General features: G+C 35.8%; 1 protein-coding gene across 9 annotated transcripts in view; it reads right to left on the bottom strand.

Moving 5' to 3' along the window:
* The window catches only part of LOC144281984 (BEN domain-containing protein 5), a 1,369,676-nt gene that overhangs the window by 975,704 nt on the left and 370,447 nt on the right, over positions 1-23,525 (bottom strand). For 5 of the 9 annotated variants that reach the window (XM_077845003.1, XM_077845002.1, XM_077845007.1 and 2 more), the window contains exon 4: positions 5,481-5,657. The exons of 3 other annotated variants lie outside the window; for them this stretch is intronic. In XM_077845003.1, the coding sequence (XP_077701129.1) occupies positions 5,481-5,657 (177 nt within the window). Of the gene's footprint in view, positions 1-5,480; positions 5,658-23,525 lie in introns of those variants that run through there. One more of the 9 variants, XM_077845008.1, reaches the window with a different exon arrangement.

The raw sequence follows: 23,525 nt of genomic DNA, 5'->3' as shown, positions 1-23,525 counted from the left end.
TTGTGAAAATTTCTATGCTACCCAGGGCAATTCACACATTTAATGCAATCCCTATCAAAATACCATGGACTTTCTTCAGAGAGTTGGAACAAATCATCTTAAGATTTGTGTGGAATCAGAGAAGACCCCAAATATCCAGGGGAATATTGAAAAAGAAAACCAGAGCCGGGGGCATCACAATGCTGGATTTAAAGTTGTACTACAAAGCTGTGAGCATCAAGACCTTGTGGCACTGGCAGAAAAACGGACACACAGATCAATGGAACAGAAAAGAGAACCCAGAAATGGGCCTTCAACTCTATGGTCAACTAATATTCAACAAAGCAGGAAGACTATCCACTGGAAAAAGGACAGTGTCTTCAATAAATGGGGCTGGGAAAATTGGACAACCACGTGCAGAAGAATGAAACCAGACCATTCTCTTACACCATACAAAAAAATAAACTCAAAATGGATGAAGGATCTAAATGTGAGACAGGAATCCATCAAAATTCTAGAGGAGAACACAGGCAACACTCTTTTTGAACTTGGCCACAGCAATTTCTTGCAAGATATATCCACGAAGACAAGGGAAACAAAAGCAAAAATGAATTATTTGGACTTAAAAAGCTTCTGCACAGCAAAGAAACAGTCAACAAAACTAAAAGACAACCTACAGAATGGGAGAAGATATTTGCAAATGATTTATCAGATAAAGGGCTAGTATCCAAGATCTATAAAGAATTTATTAAACTCAACAGCAAAGAAACAAACAATCCTATCATGAAATGGGCAAAAGACATGAACAGAAATTTCACCAAAGAAGACATACACATGCCCAACACGCACATGAGAAAATGCTCTGCATCACTTGCCATCAGGGAAATACAAATCAGAACCACAATGAGATACCACCTCACACCAGTGAGAATGGGGAAAATTAACAAGACAGGAAACAACAAATGTTGGAGAGGATGTGGAGAAAGGGGAACACTCTTGCACTGTTGGTAGGAATGTGAACTGATGCAACCACTCTGGAAAACTGTGTGGAGGTTCCTCAAAGAGTTGAAAATAGACCTGCCCTACGACCCAGCAACTGCACTGCTGGGGATTTACCCCAAAGATACAGAGGCAATGAAAGACCGAGACACCTGCACCCCAATGTTCATAGCAGCAATGTCCACAATAGCCAAACTGTGGAAGGAGCCTCGGTGTCCATGGAAAAATGAATGGATAAAGAGGATGTGGTGTATGTGTACAATGGAATATTACTCAGCAATTAGAAATGACAAATACCCATCATTTGGTTCGACGTGGATGGAACTGGAGGGTATTATGCTGAGTGAAATAAGTCAGTCAGAGAAGGACAAACATCATATGGTTTCATTCATACAGGGAAGATAAAAAATAGTGAAAGGGAATAAAGGGGAAAGGAGAAAAAATGAGTTGGAAATATTAGAGAGGGTCATAAAACAGGAGAGACTCCTAACTGGGAAATAAACAAGGGGTAGTGGAAGGGGAGGTAAGTGGGGGGACAGGGTGACTGGGTGGTGGGCAATGAGGCAGGCAGTTGATGGGATGAGCACTGGGTGTTATATACTATATGTTGGCAAATCGAACTCCAATAAAAAATATACAAAAAAGAGAATATTTTATAACAACTAAAAACATTATATAATTAAATAAATGTAATCATACATCTCAGAAAATGTACTTGAGGGAAAAAAGTAAATTGTACTAATGTCTTCAATCAAAAATGTGAACTTTATTGTTCACATTTCAATGTGCTACAAACAAAAAAGAATTAAAGAAAAAATAAAGGTGCAGAAATTTTATAATTAAAAAAAGGAATACTCCCTGCAGCATTCCTTATAATGTAAAATAGATAATACAAGTATCCACACATAAAGAAATGATTAAATAAATTATAATGCACTCCTGTAATGAACACCAATGGGAATATCATTTAAAAATAATCCAAACTAATTTACTTAGACATCATGGTAGAAAGGTATAAGCGTTGAAAGCAAAGGTTCTAGAGCCAAACTGTCCCTATTTGAACTCAGTTCTACAACGTAATGAGAGTCACATAACCTCTCTGTTCCTGTTTCCTTATTTGTAAAATGGGGATAAGATAATATATATCTCACATAGCTATGATTATTCAATGGATATTTACAGGTAAATTCCTTCAGAGAGTGTTAGCTCATAGTAAGTGATCTATAAATGCTATTACTATTCTCTACAATATGACTTGCTAGATGAAGAAAAAAGAGAAAGGGTAAGAATAAGATGTTCAGTATTACATTAAACAGTAACACAGAAGAGAAAACCATAAATGTGTATACTTATATACAAACATATCCAAAAGGATATATAAGAAACTCCTATCATTGGTTGCCTTCGGGGAGAATGGGATAACTAGAGGACAAGAGAGACAGGAAACCTACTTTTCTTCATATACTATTTCATACCTTCTGAATTTTGTTCCTTGCTCATGTTTTTTTAATTAAATGATTAATAATTTTTTAATGTGTATAGTAGAGTAGTTTTAAGCTTTATTCAAAGCTGCATTTTCTTAAACTGTTTGTCTACAAAACACTATTTTTGAGGAACACCTAAAAATCACCCTGTGCTCCAAAGAACACCATTTTAGAAACATTGCTGCAGGCTAAAGAGAGTCACTGAAATTTAGAGAAAAGAATGACACATTCAAAGCAGAGATTTGGGACCTTTTCCTTTTTGGGGGGGTAGTGTTCTTTTTAGGACATTATAGGTGACTTCTTTTATTTGAATACTCATTTGATATGCAATTACTTCATAGCACAAGTGAGCAAGAGAAAACAAGTTTTAGAATGTATGATTTGAGAAAAAAACCAAAGATACAAATACAGCTTTTGTCAGCAACAAAATATTTTTTATTTCACTAAGTATGTAAATATGTCACAGTCCTAACAAGATTACATAGTGATGTTTTCCTTCTACAAATCCAACTATTTTTCCCAGAGCATCTCAGCCTGGAGAACTGAAAACTGGATTCTCATTTCCCAGACAGACACTTGGGCCCTCCCACGATCTTTCATCTTTGTCCTTCCTCTCTATTCGCAAATCGCCACTCTAGTTTGTAACCTCACCATATAAAGTGAGGTGGTTGCCAAATACAGAAAGCAAGAGAATTTTGACCAAAATCCCACAGGTAGTGGGCCAGAATTTTGACCAAAATCCCACAGTAGTGAAGCCAGGATCATGCCCAAGCTGTCTGCTTAAGGAGCTTGTGACTTTTCCCAGCATGGTATACTCCTGCAGGAAATGTTTTTGTACTTCTTCATATGTAATATCACACATCAACTTCATTTATACTTCAAAGGATCTTTAAGATGAAAACTTTAATCATTCTAGAGTTTCTGAGTATGTTAGTGAGAGGCATCTATTTTCTATTTAGTTAAAAGTTTTGAACATTTAAATAACTTAGTTGGGCTATTTAAAATGAAGGAGAAAGGAGAAAATTATGCTACTCCCTAAGTCAGTGTTTCCTACATGGCTTATATTACACTAAATGTTAATAGGTTTTTGGGCAAAAAGGGTACCTGTGTTGAAAAACATTTTGGAAATACTGGATGAAGCAATGTTAGCCCATTTTCTTTAGTAGCAGACTTCTCAAACCCTTAAAAATGCCCATACTCATTGTGACTCTCTTAAAGGGGCAAAGAGTATAATAAAGGGCTTTTCATAATCATTAATAGCTCTCTGACTAATATTCTATCTAGCTAGCAATTTGGGTAATAATTCCTTAACAAAACAAAGACAGCTTTTAAAAAAATGAAAAGCAAGTGTGCATATTAAAGTGCATTCAATCCTGTTTTTCTCATAACCCAGATTTAAATCATTATTTATCAAATATTTATTAAGTACCAATTACTATACTGGACATCTATCTAATGTCCTAGAACTATGATGTGCATACTGCCCTATTCAGGTGGCACCAATCTTCATCTGAATAATATTAAAAGTCAATCAACTAAGAATCATTTATACATCCCATCATCCTAGGTACTATGCTAGGCATTAAAGAAACACTGATCAAAATAAACACTATCTCTACCTAAAAGGCTCTCTTTACAGCCTTATAATAAATAAAGACATTATATGAATAATTTCAATTGATGAAATTATTGCAAGAGGGCAAAATGCTGAAAAGAAAAAGTACAGGAGGTGAAAAGAAAACTAAAAAGGAGGCCCTTAATTTAGTTTGGAGGGTTAAGGAATTCTTTTCTGAAGAACAGTCATCTCAAGTCAACATTAGATAAATTTATTCAAAATCAGAAGAAGAAGATAAAAAAAACATCTTCAGTAGAATGAATTACGTTTTGGAGGACCCAGAGGAAGGAGAGAACAGGGGACATTCAAGAAGCTGGAATAAGTTCAATATGACTGGAGGACACAGAGGGAAAACCAAAGTGATGCCACATGCTTAACATACACATGGTGCTAGGTTCGACAAAAAAGGCAAAAACAAGAGGGTGACATCATGCATCTTCAAGAAGCTTGGGGGGGTGGGTATTTGTAAAAGTCCAGATTAAGGAGAAAGGAAATAACTAACTTTTATTGAGTACATAACAAAAGTTAGATCCTACGCAATGTGCTTCAAATATATTTACTCATTTAATTCTTAAAATGACCCTTAAAGGGTAGAATCATTATCCATTTTATAAAAGAAGAAACAAAGACTCAAGAATATTAGGAAAATGACTTTTTCAAGATTATATAGCTAGGCAAGGGCAGTTGGCATTTGTCTTCTAAATCCTTGCTCATAGCAGCTACTTCCTGAACTGAAATTAAAGAGAACAGGAATCTGAGTGGGAAGCAGTGGGGAAGGAGAGATGGTGCAGAGATAAGAGATAGTGTGGTTGGTCTGGCCAGGAATGATACATCTACCAGAAATGAAAAGTCTATGCAGACTCTTCATAAGACTCTTCTCTGTTCACAGATGTCCTGTAATAATCAAAAATCAATGAAAGAAATAATACCTGACCCTGGAAAAGGAAAACACTCTTTCTAGCAAGGAGTCATTTCACTGGAGAGTCCTTTAATGCCTATGGGAACTCAAATAAACTGAATAGAATGGTGGCTGTCAGGAACTGAAGAGAAAGGGAAATGGGAACAATGTTGGGTGGGTACAAAGTTTCAGTTAGAAGAGGATTATGTTCTGAAAATCCAGTACAGCATAGTGACCACAGTTAATAATACTGTATTGTATACCTGAAATCTGCTGGCAGTTTATCTAAAGCACTTTCACCACCACCACCCCAAATGTTAACTGTGGGATAATAGATGTGTTCATTAACTTTGGTTATGGGAGTTATTTCACAATGTATAGATATATATCAAATCATCACATGGACACTATAAATATACTTGTCACTCTTAAAATATACTGTCACATTTTAAATTCTTGTCATTTATACTTCAATAGAGCTGGGGGAAGAAGTGGTTGACGTTACCATTATAAAATTCAGATGTTGGGATCCCTGGGTGGCACAGTGGTTTAGCGCCTGCCTTTGGCCCAGGGCGCGATCCTGGAGACCCGGGATCGAATCCCACGTTGGGCTCCCGGTGCATGGAGCCTGCTTCTCCCTCTGCCTGTGTCTCTGCCTCTCTTTCTCTCTCTCTCTCTGTGACTATCATAAATAAATAAAAAAATATTTTTTAAAATAAAATAAAATAAAATAAAATAAAATAAAATAAAATAAAATAAAATAAAATAAAATAAAATAAATAAAATAAAATGCAGATGCTAGCTGAGGCATTTCTACCTCTTAGAGATCTAGGCAAAATGGACAAAATTCCCACACTCATTCTATACCCAGTTTCAGACTATATAAGCCCACATGCCTTTCCTCTGAATTCCCAGAGGGTTAGATCTTTAAGGTACTCTCTCATTTTAAGGGTAGTGTCAGCACTTGTTGTTTTTATCTAGCCCATGCCAATCAGAGTGTGAAATATCTCTTTTATTCTGCTCTCTTATACACACTCAGATTTCACTTTCACAAGCCATTTCATGGATTTGTCTAACAACACAAAATACCTGGGAGTTGCTAATGTGCCATTCAGGTGGTATACAGCCTTTCTCCATCTCACTAGCTCAACCTACTCTCACTCCTCCATTCCCCTCTCCATTTACTTTTATTCTCTTTTACTCTCTGACACCAGAAAGCAAATTTGTCATCTCTTCTCAGGAATAATACATTCCCCATGGAGTTTAACTATTCATCCCAAGAAGTTTACCAAACAATATCTTCCAAACAAATACAAACCTGTCAGTGAGAGTAATTTAGGTGAATAATGTTTTCTCTATTTCCTCATACTTACTATTATTATAAATAAAAGATAATTATTATTTACTGAGCATAGATCTTATGCCAAGCACTATGCCAAGTACTTTGAAAGCATTATCACATTTAACATTCTCACAAAAGTTCTGTGACAAAGGTATTGTTTTATCTTTATCTTGCCTATTAGAAAACTGAGTTAGAAAGATCAGTTAAATAAGTTGCACAAAGCCACAGAGCTAGGGAATTGTGATGCCTGTATTTTTATCCAGGATGTACTGGCTGCATTCTCTCCACCAGTGTACCCTGCTTCTCAGTCTTCTGGAGACCCAAATGGTGAGAGGATGGACAAGAGCACAAAAGAAGATGCCAAAATTTTACCCAAGTAGAAGGGTAGGCTGAATTTCTAGGCAGGACAAGCAGTTTTCCAAAACTCTTTTGTTGAGTTCTTAGGTTCGGATGATTGATCTCCTGTGTGACAGTTTCCTAAATTGCATGTCACCCAGGCGAAATGTATAGTTTGATGGGTCCACAGAAGAGGGGATTGGAGGAGGGGGAAAAAAACCATTCAAAGAAGCACAAAATTTAATTAAGGAAAACATTAGATCAATTAAGACTAAATGGTGGTATAAAACATTAAGGTAAAACATGTATTAGTGTGACATTTGCATTTTTATGAAGTATGAATCACAAAGAAATAATATATGCAGCTAAATTTCAGTTAACTCCCTTTTAAAAGTCTTGTTACCATGGTAATGCCAAGAATGAGTTTTCACAGGATGTAAGATATGGATTTTTTGATTTCTTAAAAGCAGTTTAAATAAAAACTACCAACAGCATGGCCTCTTTTCACTTCTCTTACATGACCAAGGGCCACTGAAAATAAGAATCACCTAGACATCTATTCCCAAAATCACACAGAAGAAAAAAAATACTAAAAATTGGACTGGATTTCCCTGTTATATTTTATTTTTTTATTCTCTTTTAGCCTTTAGTACATTTTTAATAGGTTCATTCCAAAAACAATGCCTACAAAAACATACTAATTGTGAGAAAAACAGAAGAATATTGTCTCTTCTTGGCACTCTTTATAATCCTACCTCTACTGGTTTAATTAGGAAGTTTTTAATAACAGCTACTCTCATTACTGAGATCAGTTAAAATTCTTACTATAAAGGCTATCTTTGACACCAACAGCTAAATTGTTTGCCTTCTGAATTCCAGATCTAAGAAAAGTTGCCCGAGTCTCTAATGAGTAATAAGAGATTGAGGTTTCTAGGCTACAAAAATCCTGTTGTGGCAAAAAAAGGCAGAAACCTAACTCCGAAATCAATAGCGTATTACTCTCTCCACAGGCAAGAGCTGCTGGGTCAGGGGAATCATGAAAAATTCATAGCGGAGGTGGCCAAGTCATCCATAAGATAGAGAAAATGATGCTATATCTAAAGATCCCTTGAGCAATCGAAAGCACTTTATAGATTTCACTGTGGATAAGTGCTGGTGTGTTTCATCTGGGTACCTTAATGCTGCTGCGATCTTATTTTTGACAGTCAATGAGGATGTTTTGATCTATATTTATAGGGTCCTATTTACGAATAGTTCTTAGCCTCTTTACAGTACTTGGATGGTAGTAGTCACAGGGATATGGTCTGAAGCTGCTTAAGTCTTGAAGATTCCTCTTGACTGGACCTGTTCTAGCTCAGTGTTCATTCCCTGCATCTCTAAAGGGAACAAACCTTTGAGTGTTGGATTCTTTACAAATGTATTTAATTCTCATTACAGCCCTGCAAATTAAGTATTACTATTATTGCTATTATTCCCATTTTATACATCAGCAAATGAAGTCCAGAAAGGTGAAGTAATATATTCTAGATCACAAAGAAAGTAAGAACATGAATCAGGATTTTAGCCCAGGTATTTTTTATCCCAAGGGCCACACAAATTCAGAAAACAAGTTTGCTTGCCCCACAGGCCTTAAAATCCTTCACTTAAGGAATTATCCATAACCGGCCAATCCACACTCACAGAATCACAGAAGCAGACAAGGCTGTGTAGGCAGGCCCAGGCTAGGGCTATTGCCTCTGGCCCTTCCAATCCATTTTACATCCTTTTACCTCATCTTGGTTTCTCACCAACTACTTATATGTTAAACACAAAATTCTCAGTAGGATATCCTACCAATATTTTACAATGCAGTTCAAATTATACCTTATGGTACTCATAAATAGAAAGTCTTTAAAATTATTATGAATTTTTTCCTAATGTGCCAACACTCCCATGCCCTTGATAGCCATAATGCCCTTGAGAGAGGCTAAAGGACTGCAATGTTCTGCTTTCCAGCTATCCTACCTCTTCATAAACAATCTGAAGCCCAGGAATCAGCTTTATTTTGTTAAACTACTGACTCATCTCTCAATGGCTGCTATTTAGGATAAAGCCAAAACTCAGGTAGAATTCAAGCTTAAGTTTTCCTTTATTTTCTATTTCAAAACAACACTTTATTACTACTTAAACAGGCATTTTTAAAGAGTGGTTTTAGGTTCAAAGCAAAACTGAGAGAAGGTCCAGAGGTTTCCCATATAACCCTGTCCCCATAAACCCATACCCTCCCACATTATCAGTATCTCCTACCAGAGCAGTACATTTGTTATAAATAATGAACCTACCTTGAGGCATCATTATCACTCAGTATACAGTTTACATTAAGGTTCACTCTTGGGTGTTGTACGTTCTATGGATTTGAAGAAATGCATAATGACATGTTTCCACCATTATATCATACAGAGTTTTTGCCTAAAAGTCCTCTATGCTCTAGCCTATTCATCCCCCTCTCCACCCTACCCAATAATTGGCAACCACTGATCTTCTTACTGTCTCCTTTTAGCTTTTCTAGAATGTCATATATTGGAATTGTGTAGTATGTAACCTTTTAAGATTGGCTTCTTTAACCTACTAAAATGCATTTGAGGTTCCTTGATGTCTTTTCATGGACTGTTTGCTTATTTCTTGTTAGCACTGAAACATATTTCATTGTTTAGACTTTTCACAGTTTACTTATCCATTCACCTACTGAAGGACATCTTGGTTGCTTTCAAATTTTGGCAATTATAAATAAAACTGCTATAAACATCTTTGTGTAGGTTTTTGTGTGGATGTAAGTGCTCAACTCATTTGAATAAATATCAAGGAGGATGATTGTTATTTTCTACAGTAAGAGTATGTTTAGTTCTGTAGGACCATCTTCAAAAATGGATGTACCACTTTATATTCCCATCAGCAATGAATGAAAAAAGTCCTCCTGTTCCACATCCTCACTAGCATTAGGTGCTGTCAGTGTTTTGGATTTTGGCTGTTTTAATAGATGTACAGTGGTATTTCTCCATTTTATTATAATATCCTTTAAAATATATGATGTGGAACATCTTTTATACTTATTTGCTATCTCTGTATCTTCTTCAGTGAGGTGTCTATTCAGGTACTTTGTCCACATTTAGTTGGGTTGTTTATTTTTCTATTGTTGAATTTTAAGAGTTCTTCATATATTTTGGATAACAGCCCTTTATCAGATATATCTTTTACAAATATTTTCTCCCAATTTGTGGCTTATTTTTACATTTTCTTGGACAGTGTCTTTCACCGAGCAGAAATATTTAGTTTTACTGAACTCCACCCAGTTTATCAATTTTTTCTGTCATGGATTATGCTTTTGGTGTTGTATCTAAAAGTCATCACCAACCCAAGGTCACCAGGATTTTTCCTATATTATCTTCTAGGAGTTTTATTAAGAGTTTTGCATTTTGTATTTATTAGGCCTGTGATCCATTTTGAGTTAATTTTTGTTAAAGGTATAAATTTTGTAACTAGATTCATTTTTTTCTATGTGGATGTCCAGTTATTCCAGCATCATTTGTTGAAGGGATTATCTTTCCTCTATTTTATTGTTTTTGTTTTTTTGTCAAAGTTCAGTTGACTATATTTATGGGTCTATTTCTGGGTTATTATGGTCCATTGATCTATCTGTTCATTCTTTTGTCAACCCCATAGTATCTTGATTTTAGCTTTATAATAAGTCTTAAAGCCAGGTAGTGTCAGTTCTCTAACTTTGTTCTTCTTTATTATTGTGTTGGCTATTCTGTTTTTTTCCCCTCTCCATATAAACTTTTGAATCGATTTGTTGACATCATAAAATCTCTTTCTCAGATTTTGAGTGGAATTGCATGGAATCTATAGATCAACTTGGGAAGAACAGGCATCCTAATAATGTCAAGTCTTCCCATCCATGAACATAGACTATCTCTACATTTATTGACTTCTTTATAATTTTCCTTATGTAGATTTTGACATATCTAATTAAATTCACAAGTAACTAATTTTTTAGAGCACTAATGTAATAGTATTGTATTTTAATTTTTATTAGTAGATCTAAGTGGCTTTTTTTGGTTAAGATTTTATTTATTTATTCATGAGAGACACACAGACAGAGGCAGAGACACAGGCAGAGAAAGAAGCAGGCTCCATGCAGGGAGCCCGATGTGGGACCTGATCCTGGGGCCATGGGATCACACCCTGAGCTGAAGGGAGGCACTCAACCACTGAGCCACCCAGGTGCCCCAATAGTATTGTATTTTTAATTTAAAATTCCACTTCTTCATTGCTGGTAATCCTTTACATTTTTATTTCCTATTTTTTTTACTGTGTTTCTAAAACAGTAAAAATGTATCTTGTTTGTTCCAGATTGTTATGTCATCACATAATCCCCAAAAGGAGTCCTACACATTCACTAACATTCCTTTGCCTGAGTTTTTACCTGGAGTTTACCTGGAGTTCTCTGTCCTTGGGCTCTTTTAAAGCTTTGTTGAAGCCTTATCTCTTGTAGGCAGCATTTGCTAGCCTTTCTGACTGTGGTAATCACTCCATCTCCTATAACCTACCACATATCTTTCAGCAACTACACTTTGCCTTTAAATAGACTCTACCTTCAGTGTGTCTTTATTCTACAGCCAGACTATTATCTCCTTAAAGCCAAATTCTGCTGGATCTCACATCAATCAGTTTATAAAAGTGCCAGAAACTGTGTCATGTAGGTTTACATTCAAATCTCATTTAGTGTGACTTCTCCAGGCTAGTTGATATTTCTCTTCTACCATAATCTTTTATTGCCTTCCACTAGTATCTTAAACAAAAGACAAATTTAACCAGCAATTCGCAGAATTGTCTTTAAGGGAAGTCTTTAAGGGAAGCAGTAGTCATCATGGTTGAATTACATGGAGAAGTGAGACTTCCTAATCTCAGATACTGTGAAAATACCTGGGTATTTATAAAATAAATAAAATATGTAAAGGAATAAAAATAAATAAATAAAAATAAAAATGTAAAGGAATACCAGCATCCCACTTCATGCATTTGTCAAATGCCTTTTATATGTCAGGTTCAGTGTTAGGCAGGAAGCAGATACAAAAATGAGGAAAATAGCACTGCCTCTTAAGGGGCTCAGAGTCTAATGAGAAAGCTCCAAAAAAATATTGGGGCTAATTCTCAAAAGACTTAGAAGCTCACTAGAGAAAGAAAAGAGGGAGAATCAACATGAGTAAAGATCTGGACATTACCCGCTCTAATGTACTGCCAATATTCCTTAAATATAGAATTAAAAAAAATTATTCTCATTACATATTTTTCCATCCTATTCTAGATTTCTTTTTGTCTCACTTTCATAAAAGAAATGAATAAGAAAGTCACTGGCACCGAAAATTTCTCATCTATGGCAGGTCTTTTTATAAGCATTTAATGTTCTTGGTAAGGGGGGTGGGGGTGGGAAGGAGGCCAACAGAGCCTAGAGAGATTGTTAGGTAAGTCTTAATCTCCATGAGAGAAAGACTGCATTGTTACCAGACTGATCCAGGCCTCAACCTGCTGTGGTACACTGAGAGGCTTAATCCTACAAATTGCCTTAAAATACCCAGTCAATGCCATCACCAAAGCAGAAGGCATTATGGATCATAAAGGGAGCCAAGCAGAAAGAACAAAGGAGATTTTTCACACTGGGCACCACTAAGATGCTATGCCTTTTAAAGTCTGTTTGCCAATGGCCTGGCCAAACTCCAAATCTAGTAATTATCCTATTCATTACTAAATGCACCTACCAGCCTGAACAAGAACTTAAAAAATAGGGATTCTTTTGTGTGTCTTCTAATAATAGTAAATGGTAATAATGGTAAAAAAAAACAAAAACAAAAACAAAAAAAAACCCACTATTTATTATAAATCTACAATGTGATCCATTATATATGCTATCACATCTAATTATCATAAGAACTCTGCAAGGTATATAATTCTTACCATACACACCTTACCTCCACTGACCTCTCACCATTTTAAAAATGAGAATCTGATTTTTTTAAAGTGCAAGTTTAAGAGTAATTTACCCAAAGTCACACAACTAGTAAATGGCAGACTCAGGATTTAAACCCAGGCTAGTCTAGCAATGACACTGCTGTCATTTCTTCTTTACTGCATTGCCTCTCATGAAGTGTTCCTATATTACCTAACTTCAGGAATGGTCAATATATAACCACAGGGCTACACATTCAAGGACACTAGCTATGCACAGGACTGAAAGGAACAAAAACTACTTCCCACATCAGAAATCAAGATCAGATCCAGAAGACAATTCTGGAAGAAATGAAGTATAAATGTGTTGGCCTCCTTTCTGGGTTTCTTAGTTATGATCATTTTTAAGTTTTTATGATTATGGTCTCTGGAGAAAAAGAGTGATTGAGAAGGGATAAAAATCACAAAACATAATGAAAATAGATTAGACAAAAATAAAAATAGTAGCCAACTCATCAAAACAGAAGTTGGAAAAGAAAAAAAAGGACAGACATAACTTACCAATCACCTAAAATAATATAAATTCAATAGAATGAATCAAAGGATAACATATTCAAGAAGCAAAACATGTCCATTATGGTAATAATATATACCATAATATGGTAATGAAGGGGATTAAAACCTGAGAATCTGAGTTTGAGCCATGTTTCACCACTATATAGCTCTATGATCTTAGATAATTAATTTATCTGTGCCTAGTTCCCTCATCTGCGAAATGAAACATTATATTCGTCTTTTTCAGTTATGAGAATTAACTATTTTTAAAAATTCTAAACATACACAATTTTTAGTTATTTTTAGTATTTCTCCATGACCTATTGACCTTTGAAATTCAGGATAAATTCAGAAAGGCAAGGTATTTAGGGTGAAACAACTAGAAAACAGAGTCAAAGCAACATAAAATAAATGCATAATAGAAAATAAAAAATTAAATATGATAAGGTGGTCAGAAAAACATGGAGAAGAAAAATAACTAACATTTACTGAGACCTGATTTAGTTCCAGAACAATTGTTTCAGAAACAATCTTATTTAAGAGCTAACAACTTTGAATGGAGGGTATTTCCCCTAAGTTTATAAAGAAGGAAACTAAAGTTCAAAAATACACAGAAATTTACCCAAAGTCACACAGCTAAAGTGCTGGAGTTTTAATTCAAACAGATTTCTTAGGCTCCAAAATCCATATTTCAGAGGCAGTAACTCTTCAGCTGGATCCTGAACAAAAAGCAGAGCTAGTACAGCACAGCATGGAAAACAAACCAAACCATATCAAAACCTAGTCTAGCACATCATTCAAGGTCTGGCTAGAAACAGATGGCAAACTCAAACAAGATAAACGAGAGTTTAATAAAGGAATAATTTATGAGTGTGAACAGAGTAAGGAAAACCAACCAGGGATAATGAAATATCCCAGTTCTAGTAAAAGCAAAAAGCTTTTACCTTATACCCATGGAGGTTCAAGCGTATCTAAAGCTCTTTAGGAATGAAGGATCATTGGGAGAGAGTTATTACCAAAACTTGGAAAATGTTAAGGTGGCTTTAACAGAGAAGAAATAAACATTCCAATCTCTCTCTTTTCCCATCTTGTGATACCTTGACAGTCCCTCTCAACGGCACACAAATGCAAACCAGAGCATGCCTGCTAATAAGAGAGCCTGCTAATTTAGTACATAAGGTCAATCTCCTGGGACTCTAAGCACGGTAGAAAAAAAGTGGAGTGAGGATCTAAGGGGTAAATGGAAAATATCGAGAACACGAGAGAAATGGCCCAAGGTATTTTTAGGTTTTAGCCATACTTTTAATGGGAGACTCTGCTATTACCAACAACTATGACTATAAGAATAGAATACTTAATACTGAGATCAATGAAATTGAGTAAGGAGTAGATAGGGAATATGAAGAGAAAGTATGGCTCACCTCTAAACTCTATAATTTGACCTTGCCTTTGTCCTGATTTCCCAGAAAATACTTTTAAAATACAATATATTAGATCATCTCAAATTGTTAGTTTCCAATATTTTATAAGTATTTTTTCACTACTCTTATACGGAGAAAGATTTCAAAAAATTGTTATGTTTCTGAGAAGGAAAAAGCCTTATAAAGTTAAGGTGCTGAGCAGAATAAGATTTTATGGTTTGGCAAACCCACATCAATCCTGTTGAACCCCTTTGGAAATCATGCAAATAAGTGTCTCTACGTATTCTGCATGCATGTGTGTGTGCATGTACATGTATGAATACACATATCTATATTGTAGATGGTGGTATAATTCATTCATTCAACACTTAGCGTATGCCTGCTTGAAAAGCTTTGTGCTGGGTAAAAGTAAGACAGAGATATTAAAAATATAGTGCCTTCAGGAACCTCAAACAAAAGTTGTCATTTTGTCTTGTTCCCATAAATAAAATACTTAATTGTGGAGGAAAAGAACTGAAGTTAATTTCTATTATCATTTTCACAATGCTTACTACTTTAAGAAATCATATCACACAGTAAGCATCAACAGTTTTTACTGAATGAGTAAAAATGAATATTAGGATCACAGCATATGAGAAACAAAAAACCTTACCACATTCTTTAAGGCTTCTTTCCTTTGTTCATGGTCTTTTTTTCAATTTAGAACACTTTTCCTTGCTATGATCTCCCATTCATTTTTGTACGTAAGCTCTGTATTGAAGTATATCATACATACATAGATAAATTACAAATGCATAGCTTGATAATTTTTTTAGAAACCAGCACACCTGTATATGCCACCCTCAGATCAAGAAATAGAGCAAAACCAGCACTCCATAAGGCCCTTTTCAGGTACAACCCACTAAACAACAGTAACTACTATACTAACTTTTAATAATGTTATTTTTGTTCATTTTCAACTTTGTATGAATGAAATCATATGGCATATGCTCTTAAGTGTCTGGTCCCTTTCTCTCCATATTATTTTTGTGCGATTCTTCCATGTTGCTGCGTGTAGTTATAGTTCACTCATTCTCAATGCTGTTCGGTATTCCAAGATATCGGCAGGATTGTAATTCAATTTACTAATTCTAGCCATTTGAATAATACTCATTTGATTATTATAAATAGACCAATAAAAATATTTCTGTATGCCTTTTTGGAGAATGTGTGCATTTCTGGGACTGAAAAACAAGTATTATCTATTAGAGCAAAAGGTTTATGTATATTAGCACTAGTTGTATTTTTATATTACTTTCCTACGTGTTTATACCAATTTACATGCCCGCCAACAATATATGAGTTCCAGTCCAAATAAATTTAAGATTCAATTTGAGCTTAGTTATTTCATTTTGGAAGTATTTCCTTATCACCCCAGTCCATCAGTTGCCCTTTACTTATGCTACTAAACTATATTCCGCATATTTTATACCTCTTCTACTTTACTTTTCTTCTGTCTTCACCTCTAGTATACAAGTGTCTGAGGGCAGAAATTAGACTTTATTCATATTAACAGCCTTAACAAATGTTGAATAAGTGAATGGATTACATTATTGAATCCTACTTCCTTTCTATTATAAAAGAAAAGTGAGACCTAGAAGAGTGAAGTGCCTTGGTTCTCCCAATAAATCACTAGCACAGTGGCACAGCTGGGTTTAGAGTCTGGAGGTCATGCCTCCTAATTCATTGCTCTTTTCACTACATTATGCTGCTTTCTTTAAAAATCTTATTCTCACAATAAACCTACAAATAAGTTTAGCTGCATTTCTCTTTTTCAAAGGAGAAGGCAAAGGACACAGTGTAAATCTCCTGACGGTTGATGATAAGGTTATAGAACTTGTCTATACTCTGTGACAGAAAACCCAACTAGAAGAGAAACTGTATTTCAAGACAAACAAATATGCAAGGGACAAAATAGTTAGGCATAAAGAGCTCTGGGAAAAACCTCTTAAATTCATAGATCCAAATATTCCTAAAGGTTGGAGATGGTCTCAATTTATAAACCCCATAAAATGCTCTGAATTATTGGATAGTACAGTATCTGATTTTAAAGAATTATATAGAGACATGAAAAGATGAGACAGGTGCCAGATATGCCCTGACAGTTTGTAGTTATGGCCTGATGTTACAGAAATCTGCCAAATAATATTCTAGTACAGAGATTTATGTTGAATTTTATAAAGCACCAAAGCAAATACACTGAGAAAGAAATGGATAAAACAGTCAAGCACAGAAGAATGAACACAGAGTATCAGTGCAATTCAAAAGGAAAGGGAACTTAGATCATTTGGTTTCTCACTGAGGCAAACTAGGATCCTTTCGTAAAATATTTAAATCATTCAGAACAAAATCATTTAAATAAATAAATTATTAACACTGTCTATGTGAAAAGCACTAAGGAAGATACAAAGAAGTACAGCAATTTTTATCATGAATTTTTATACATGAATCTTGTCTGTTCCTAAAGCATCCCAACCACTCCTGAAAGACACAATGTTTCACTCCTGATATCTAAGCAGTTTTCCCCAAGCTACTGAGGGCACCACACTTGTCCTTCCCATGTGCTGTAGCACCTTAAAGACCCTCTGGTATGAAACAGGCAACCTGTGTGCAGACCGCAGATTCTGTTCGACCTCTCAGAATTCCTTGTCCCACCTCTATTAGTATATTACTGCCAAGAGAATAGATACTAAGAGAATAGATATTTCTCCTTATCCACCTATTATATTCTCAACAAACTGTGTCCTCAATTAAAAAGACCCAAGAAATGCTACTAATGAATCCAGAAGAAGTATTGCTTGAATCAAATTTCATTGAGTCTCCACGATGTGAACAGTTGACTTCACTTATTATTTGGCTTGCTTAGGCAGCAGCAAGTTTCATTCAAGTGATCATAATTCTAGTAGTCATGTTTCTTCCACTCATCTTATATATTCTTAACCTAGCACCCTACAATGTAGCCAAATATAACTATGCATAATCAAAAGATTACAGACTTCACAATCAGAATGACCATGCCTATCCAGTTACTAGCTATATGAACTTAGACAAGATACTAAATCTCATTGTGCCTCAGTTTCCTAGTTTGCAAAATGGAGTGATAATACCTTCTCTGAAGGGTTATTGTAAAAATCAAGTGAGGAAACCATCAAAATTCTAGAGGAGAACATGGGCAGTAACTTCTTTGACCTTGCCTTTAGCGACTTACTAGATATTCTTCTGAGGCAAGGGAAACAAAAGCAAAAATAAACTACTAAGAGTTCATCAAGATAAAAAGCTTCTGCATAGTAAAGGAAACAATCAACAAAACTAAAAAGCCACCTTCAAAATGGGAGAAGATATTTGCAAATGACATCTGATAAAGGGTTAGTATCCAAAATCTATAAAGAACTCAGTCCCTATCAAAATACCATGGACTTTCTTCAGAGAGTTAGAACAAATTATTTTAAGATTTGTGTGGAATCAGAAAAGACCCCAAATAGCCAGGGGAATTTTAAAAAAGAAAACCATATCTGGGGGCATCACAATGCCAGATTTCAGGTTGTACTACAAAGCTGTGGTCATCAAGACAGTGTGGTACTGGCACAAAAACAGACACATAGATCAGTGGAACAGAATAGAGAATCCAGAAGTGGACCCTGAACTTTATGGGCAACTAATATTCGATAAAGGAGGAAAGACTATCCATTGGAAGAAAGACAGTCTCTTCAATAAATGGTTCTGGGAAAATTGGACATCCACATGCAGAAGAATGAAACTAGACCACTCTGTTTCACCATACACAAAGATAAACTCAAAATGGATGAAAGATCTACATGTGAGACAAGAGTCCATCAAAATCCTAGAGGAGAACACAGGCAACACCCTTTTTGAACTCAGCAACAGTAACTTCTTGCAAGATACATCCACGAAGGCAAAAGAAACAAAAGCAAAAAATGAACTATTGGGACTTCATCAAGATAAGAAGCTTTTGTACAGCAAAGGATACAGTCAACAAAACTCAAAGACAACCTACAGAATGGGAGAAGATATTTGCAAATGATTTATCAGATAAAGGGCTAGTATCCAAGATCTATAAAGAACTTATTAAACTCAACACCAAAGAAACAAACAATCCAATCATGAAATGGGCAAAAGACATGAAAAGAAATCTCACAGAGGAAGACATAGACATGGCCAACACGCACATGAGAAAATGCTCTGCATCACTTGCCATCAGGGAAATACAAATCAAAACCACAATGAGATACCACCTCACACCAGTGAGAATGGGGAAAATTAACAAGGCAGGAAACAACAAATGTTGGAGAGGATGTGGAGAAAAGGGAACCCTCTTACACTGTCGGTGGGAATGTGAACTGGTGCAGCCACTCTGGAAAACTGTGTGGAGGTTCCTCAGAGAGTTAAAAATAGACCTGCCCTATGACCCAGCAATTGCACTGTTGGGGATTTACCTCAAAGATACAGATTCAATGAAACGCAGGGACACCTGCATGTTTATAGCAGCAATGGCCACAATAGCCAAACTGTGGAAGAAGCCTCTGTGTCCATTGAAAGATGAGTGGATAAAGAAGATGTGGTTTATGTATACAATGGAATATTACTCAGCTATTAGAAATGACAAATACCCACCATTTGCTTCAACGTGGATGGAACTGGAGGGTATTAGGCTGAGTGAAGTAAGTCAGTCGGAGAAGGACAAACATTATATGTTCTCATTCATTTGGGGAATATAAATAATAGTGAAAGGGAATATAAGGGAAGGGAGAAGAAATGTGTGGGAAATATCAGAAAGGGAGACAGAACGTAAAGACTGCTAACTCTGGGAAACGAACTAGGGGTGGTAGAAGGGGAGGAGGGCGGGTGGTGGGAGTGAATGGGTGACGGGCACTGGGGTTATTCTGTATGTTGGTAAACTGAACACCAATAAAAAATAAATTAAAAAAATCTATAAAGAACAGAGAGGGAGGCAAACCATAAGACACTTTTAACTATAGGAAACAAATTAAGAGAACTGGAGGGTATTATGCTGAGTGAAGTAAGTCAGTCGGAGAAGGACAAACATTATATATTCTCATTCATTTGGGGAATATAAATAATAGTGAAAGAGAATATAAAGGAAGGGAGAAGAAATGTGTGGGAAATATCAGAAAGGGAGACAGAACGTAAAGACTGCTAACTCTGGGAAACGAACTAGGGGTGGTAGAAGGGGAGGAGGGCGGGTGGTGGGAGTGAATGGGTGACGGGCACTGGGGTTATTCTGTATGTTGGTAAACTGAACACCAATAAAAAATAAATTAAAAAAATCTATAAAGAACAGAGAGGGAGGCAAACCATAAGACACTTTTAACTATAGGAAACAAATTAAGAGTTGCTAAAGGGGAAGTGGGTGGGGGGGATGGGGTAACTGAATGATGGGCATTAAGGAGGGCACTTGAAGTAATGAGCACTGGGTGTTGAATGAAACTGATGAATCACTGAATTCTACCTCAAATTAATAACATAGTATATGTTAATTAAATTGAATTTCAATTAAAAAATTTAAAAACTACAATGAGATATTGCCTCACATCAATCAGAATAGCTAAAATTAACAACACAGTAAAGAACAGGTATTGATGAGGATGCAGAGAAAGGGGAACTATCACTTTTTAACTGTCTTACACTGTTGGTGGGAATGCAAACTGGTGCAACCACTTTGAAAAAGTTTGGAGGTTCCTTAAAAAGTTAAAAACAGAACTACCCTTATGACCCAGTAATTGTAGTAGTAGGTATTCACCCAAAGGATACAAAAATACTGGTTCAAAGGGATACATGCACCCCAATATTTAAAGCAGCATTATCAACAATAGTCAAATTATGGAAAGAACCCAAAAGTTCAATGATGGTGAATGGATAAAAAAGTTGTGGTATCTATATATCTATATCTATATCTATATCTATATCATCTATTAGCCATCAAAAAGAATGAAATCTTTCCTTTTGCAGTGATGTGGATGGAGTTAGAGAGTATTATGCTAAGCTAAAGAAATCAGTCAGAAGAAAGACAAATATCATATGATTTCACTCAGATGTGTAATTTAAGAAACAAAACAGATAAACATGGGGGATAAAAAAAAAAAAGAAAGGCAAACCAGAAAACAGACTCTTAAATACAGAGAAAAAATTGATGGTTACTGGAAGGGAGATGGGCAGAAGAGGTTGCTTAAACAGGTGATGGGTATTAAGGAAGGCACTTGTACTGATCACTGAGTATTGTATGTAAGTGATGAATCACTAAACTCTATACCCGAAACTATCATCACACCGTATGATAACTAACTGGAATTTAAATAAAAACTTGCGTGGGGGTGGGGGGAGATCAAATGAGAAAATCACTGAAAGTTATCTACAGAGGTACACACATAGAAAATGCTGAAATCATGGGAGACATCATTATCTTTATGATTACCCTCAATATACCAAGCCATTTTGTGCCCCATTCTTTTTTGCTCAGGCTTTTTCCCTTAGTCCAGAATGCCCTTCTCCCTATCCTCACTTAATAAAATCCTCTTTTTGCCTTCTGATTTTCTTCAAGAGTCATCTCCTTTGTGATTTTTCCAGATTGCTTCTCCTCCCCAGCCAGTTCCTCTTCAGTATCTTAGGTAGATTGCAGGTGGGTTACAAGAAATGATCATATACATTCTCTAAAATCAGATTATGTTACTAATTTAATTAATGAGGGATACAGAAAAGTAGCTTAGTACAGAAACTACACAGGGCAAGGACAACAGATGCAACATATCTTTCTTAGCTCTTCCTTGGCCCTTGGTTTCCTAAGGAATCATGCAGCTGCTGGTAATAGCTCCACTAAGGCTCAATCCTACCAGAACTGTCCAAATTCGTACTTTTCTGCTATGTCTCTCTTCCTTTTCTTTTTTTTTTGTTTCTTTTTTTTTGTTTCTCTTCCTTTTCTATACTTATGGTGTACATCACCATTTTAGATGAACTTCATTAAAAACATAAACACTTCCATTTTAAGAAAACTTTTACAACATCTAGACAGCTTGATTACAGAACAAAACAGTTTCAGAAAGGAAAGTCGAAACAAGTCTCTAAATAATACCTATATTCTCAAGGTCTCAGAAGTTTCCTCCTTAGCATTTGACGTCTTTAACTCAGCTACTAATTTACTTGTTTGCTTACTGATAGAGTAGCAAGCTTATTACATTTTGAATGTCATTACTACTAAGGTTGAAAATTTACAAGATCCTTTCACCTGAATGGTTCAGCTACCAAATTTAGATCCAAGGACCAAGGGCATAGATTCACTTCCTTTGAACACACAAAGTAAATTCTATGATCTCACTACAACTTAAGAAACTTCAAAACCGTGTTTGTGAAATGATTTATATGATATATGTATATATAACTGTCAACTGACTAAACTGTGAGCTCCTCATAAACAAAGACTATCACTTTTTAATTCTGTACTCTCTGGGATTTTGCAGCACCTTAAATACAGCACAGTGGTTAAAAGCAAGGGCCTTGCATTTAAGGCTTAAATGTAGTCTTGTCTCTACCACTGACTAGCTGTGGACTTCTGGGCAAGTTACCTACATGGTCTAAGGCTCATTTTCCTCCTCTGTAGAAAGAAAATACAACTTCCACCTCCTAAGGTTTTTGGTAGTACTGGAGTGTGTGAGTGTGTGTGTGTGTGTGTGTGTGTGTGCGCATGTGTAGAATTAAAGGCCTTAGCATAGTAATAAGCACATTATAAGCATTCAATAAATGTTAACCATTTAATTAATTTTTTGTTTTTATTTAAATTCCAGTTAACATATGGGATAATGCTAGTTTTAGGTGTACAATAACATGATTCAACACTTCCATGCAACACACAATGCTCATTACATATTACCTCCTTAATTCCCATCACTTACCTCACCTTTCCTACCATGCAACCCTTACTCTGATAACCATCACTTTGTTCTCTATAGTTAAGAGTCTACTTCTTGGTTTAACTCTTTTTTTTTTTTTTTTCCAATGTTGCTCAATTGTTTTATCTCTTGAATTCCACATGAGTGAAATCATATATTTGTCTTTCTCTGACTTATTTCACATAGCATAATACTCTCTAGCTCCATCTATGTCATTGCAAATGACAAGAATTCATTCGTCATATGTCTGAGTATATATACACCACATCTTCTATATCCATTCATCTATCCATGAACACCTGGGCTGCTTCCATATCTTGGCTAATGTAAATAATGCTGCAACAAACAGAGTGGTGCATGTGTCCCCTTGAATTAGTGTTTTTGTATTCTTTGGGTAAATATCCAGTAGTGTGACTGCTGGATAGCACTATAAAGTAGCTTTATTTTTAACTTTTTTTTTAAGATTTTATTTATTCATGAGAGACAGAGACAGAGAGAGAGACAGAGACACAGGCAGAGGGAGAAGCAGGCTCCATGCAGGGAGACCGATGCAAGACTCCATCCTGGGACCCCAGGATCACGCCCTGGGCTGAAGGTGGCACTAAACCGCTGAGCCACCAGGGTGTTCCTATTTTTAACTTTTTGATGAACCTCCATGCTACTTTCCAGAGCAGCTGCACCAATTTGCATTCCCACCAACAGTGCACAAGGTTTCCTTTTCCTTCATATCCTCACCAACACCTATGGTTTCTCAATGTTGATTTTAGCCATTCTGACAGGTGTTGGGTGATATCTCATGGTAGACCTGATTTGTATTTCCCTGATGGTAAGTGATGACAAACATTTTTTCAGGTGTCTGTTGGCCATCTGGATATCTCCTTTGGAGAAATGTCTGTTCATGTCTTCTGTCCATATTTAATTGGATTATTTGGGTTTTGGGTGTTGAGTTTTTTAAG

This window comes from Canis aureus, chromosome 13 (genome assembly GCF_053574225.1).
Source record: "Canis aureus isolate CA01 chromosome 13, VMU_Caureus_v.1.0, whole genome shotgun sequence".
NCBI lineage: Eukaryota > Metazoa > Chordata > Mammalia > Carnivora > Canidae > Canis > Canis aureus.
The sequence above is the reverse complement of the archived record's forward strand: the minus strand, read 5'-3'. Positions and strand labels throughout refer to the sequence as shown.